We start from the raw sequence: 2,726 nt of genomic DNA, 5'->3' as shown, positions 1-2,726 counted from the left end.
GTTCAAGGACAAATAGACTCACTCAAACTAAGAATCCCGACCTACACCTTTTCCAAGAGGACGATTAGTATACACAGCAGACCCTTCATAGCTGACCACCTTCTTAAGCTGACCTAATTTTCACAGACCAGACATGCATCACATGTACATATCAGTACAGCAGGTCTAGTTCCTTATGCTTGCCCACCTCCGGGCGTTGACCAGTTTGTTCCAGTCCCTTGAGTGGTCAACTTACAGAGGTTCTACTGTATAAGCATTTATGCAACTAGCAAGGTTACACAACAGACTCATTTCAAATTTCAACAACAGAATTATTAAGTGCATACGTATGTGTACACACACATATATGACACACACCCAGAAAGAGCACAGCCCTTCAAGTTAATTCTACCCTTATCTCTTGCACTCATCCTTTCTTGCTCATCTTCACCACACTAAGATGGAGACGAGGTCATGTATCTATCTGTAGGCCTTCTGAGAGTGAAGCAATGGACCTTTACAGGAGGTAAAATGACCCAATTCACAAGTTTTGGCTTAGGCTCAGAGCTGCCTTCTCCCTAACTGCAGAAGAAAGCAGGAAGCCTTGCAGTGAATGTGCCTTCCTGTGAGATCAGGACTGCTTGCCTGAGTTCCTGGTCCCGAAACATGCCTTTCCACCCACTGTAAACATCATTCCAATACCCAGTTAAGCAGTGCTTAAATAATACCACAGGTAAGTAATTTTAGAAAACCACCATACAATTCTCTACAAGGCAGAAATCTGCTTACCTGAACTAACTCACTCAGCATATCTACATTTCTAAAGATGGTAAACCAGAACTCTGGGATTCCTCTGGGGTTTGGCTCTTCAGCAGTTTCTGCTTCTTTTTCTGCTATGACAACTTTATTTTTCACGTCTCCCTAAAAAATAAAAAAAAAAAAAAGTAAAATAGGATACCTGCCACAAAAATAAAAATTTACAAATAACTCAATGGCTCAATATAGAATATGATTTTAGAGTCCTGTAAAAACCTTTACCAAAACCCTTCTTTCAGAGCCGACATTTCCAAAACCACCGTAGGCTGACACTTTCCAAATATTTCCAATGGAAAAAGCATTTCAAGGCATTACATCCATATTTAATTCCATGATGTCGTTTCATATCAAGGGAGTAAAAAGCAAAAAGGTGGCAAAGTACAATCAGCTTTGGGAAAGGCTATCCAGGCCGGCTTTGTGGGGCACTTGTCATAGGATAGTCACCACCAAATGCAAACTGGGAAGATTCTGATCAACTTAGAGGACACCCAACATTGTTGGGGTAAAGAAAATCCAGTTCTGGGGTGGTGCCTATGTGGGTCAAAGGAGTAGGGTGCAGGCCCCAGATGCTGGAGGTGGCGGGTTCGAATCCAGCCTGGACCCGCCAAACAACAATGACGGCTGGAACCAAAAAATAGCCAGGCGCTGTGGCAGGCGCCTGTGGTCCCAGCTACTTGGGAGGCTGGGACAGGAGACTCGCTTGAGCCCAGGAGTTGGAGGTTGCTGTGAGCTGTGAAGCCATGGCACTCTACCCAGGGGGATAGCTTGAGGCTTTGTCTCAAAAAAAAAAGAAAAAAGAAAAAAGAAAATTCAGTTCAAGGACAAATAGACTCACTCAAACTAAGAATCCTGACCTTTGGTTAAAATGTACATGTGGGGTGAAGTAAGCTGAAATAAAGTGATGTATGTGTGCTGCAGCAGTATCTTCAGTAATAAGAAACTGCTCAGTAACTTGTATGTCCAGCTCCAAGGAAGCTCCAAGTCAGTTCTAGGCACCATGCAAACATCAGGATGGTGACCAGAAAGGACACAGAGCAACAAGGAGGGCAGTCTCTCATAACATCATGACCCCATGGAGACCAAGGGAGGTAAGCACATTAAGCCCAGTTCGGTGGCTCACGCCTATAATCCCAGGACTCTGGGAGGTGGGTGTACTGCTTGAGCTCAGGAGTTTTAGACCAGCCTGAGCAAGAATGAGATCCCATCTCTAAAGAAATAGTCAGGCACTGTGGTTGGTGCCTGTAGTCCTAGCTAGTCAGGAGGCTTAGTCAAGAGAATCTCTGGGGGCTCGGTGCCTTTGGCTCAAGCGGCTAGGGCGCCAGCCACATACACCTAAGGTGGCGGGTTCAAATCCCCAGCCCAGGCCTGCCAGACAACAATGATGGCTGCAGTCAAGGGATGGCCAGGAGTTGTGGCGGGCGCCTGTGGTCCCAGCTACTTGGGGGGCTGAGGCAGGAGACTCGCTTGAGCCCGGGAATTGGAGGTTGCTGTGAGCGTGATGCCATGGCACTCTACCCAGGCGGATAGCTTGAGGCTCCGTCTCAAAAAAAAAAAAAAAAAAAAAAAGAGAGAATCTCTTGGGCCCAAGAGTTTGAGGTTGCTATGAACTATGATGCCCTAGCACTCTACAAAGGGCAAAAAAAGTGAGACTTTGTCTCAAAAACAAAAACACAACACTAAATGAAACCATGTGAAATTCTGAATCCTTTATAAATGGGGCTCCCGTGATGAAATTATGTTGTGAGCTTTTTAAATTATCAAAAGCAGATTCTTTTGAGCTATAAGAAACTGATTCACATCTGTATTAGCCCACATCTACAGTTTCAACTAGGCCAGGCTTCACATATATAACAAAAAAAAATCAAAAACATACATGGTGGCTCGGCGCCTATAGCTCAACCGGCTAAGGCGCCAGCCACGTACACCTAAGG

The 2,726-nt window shown here is 45.0% G+C and overlaps 1 protein-coding gene across 1 annotated transcript in view; it reads right to left on the bottom strand.

Moving 5' to 3' along the window:
* The window catches only part of NAP1L4 (nucleosome assembly protein 1 like 4), a 52,381-nt gene that overhangs the window by 27,704 nt on the left and 21,951 nt on the right, over positions 1-2,726 (bottom strand). The window contains exon 6 of the mRNA XM_003798408.3: positions 769-900. Coding sequence (XP_003798456.1) covers positions 769-900 — 132 coding nt within the window. The remainder of the gene's footprint in view (positions 1-768; positions 901-2,726) is intronic.

The sequence above is a fragment of the Otolemur garnettii genome, unplaced genomic scaffold (assembly GCF_000181295.1).
Source record: "Otolemur garnettii isolate 467f Iridium unplaced genomic scaffold, OtoGar3 scaffold00134, whole genome shotgun sequence".
Taxonomy (NCBI): Eukaryota; Metazoa; Chordata; class Mammalia; order Primates; family Galagidae; genus Otolemur; species Otolemur garnettii.
This window is presented reverse-complemented; position numbering and strand designations above follow the sequence as displayed.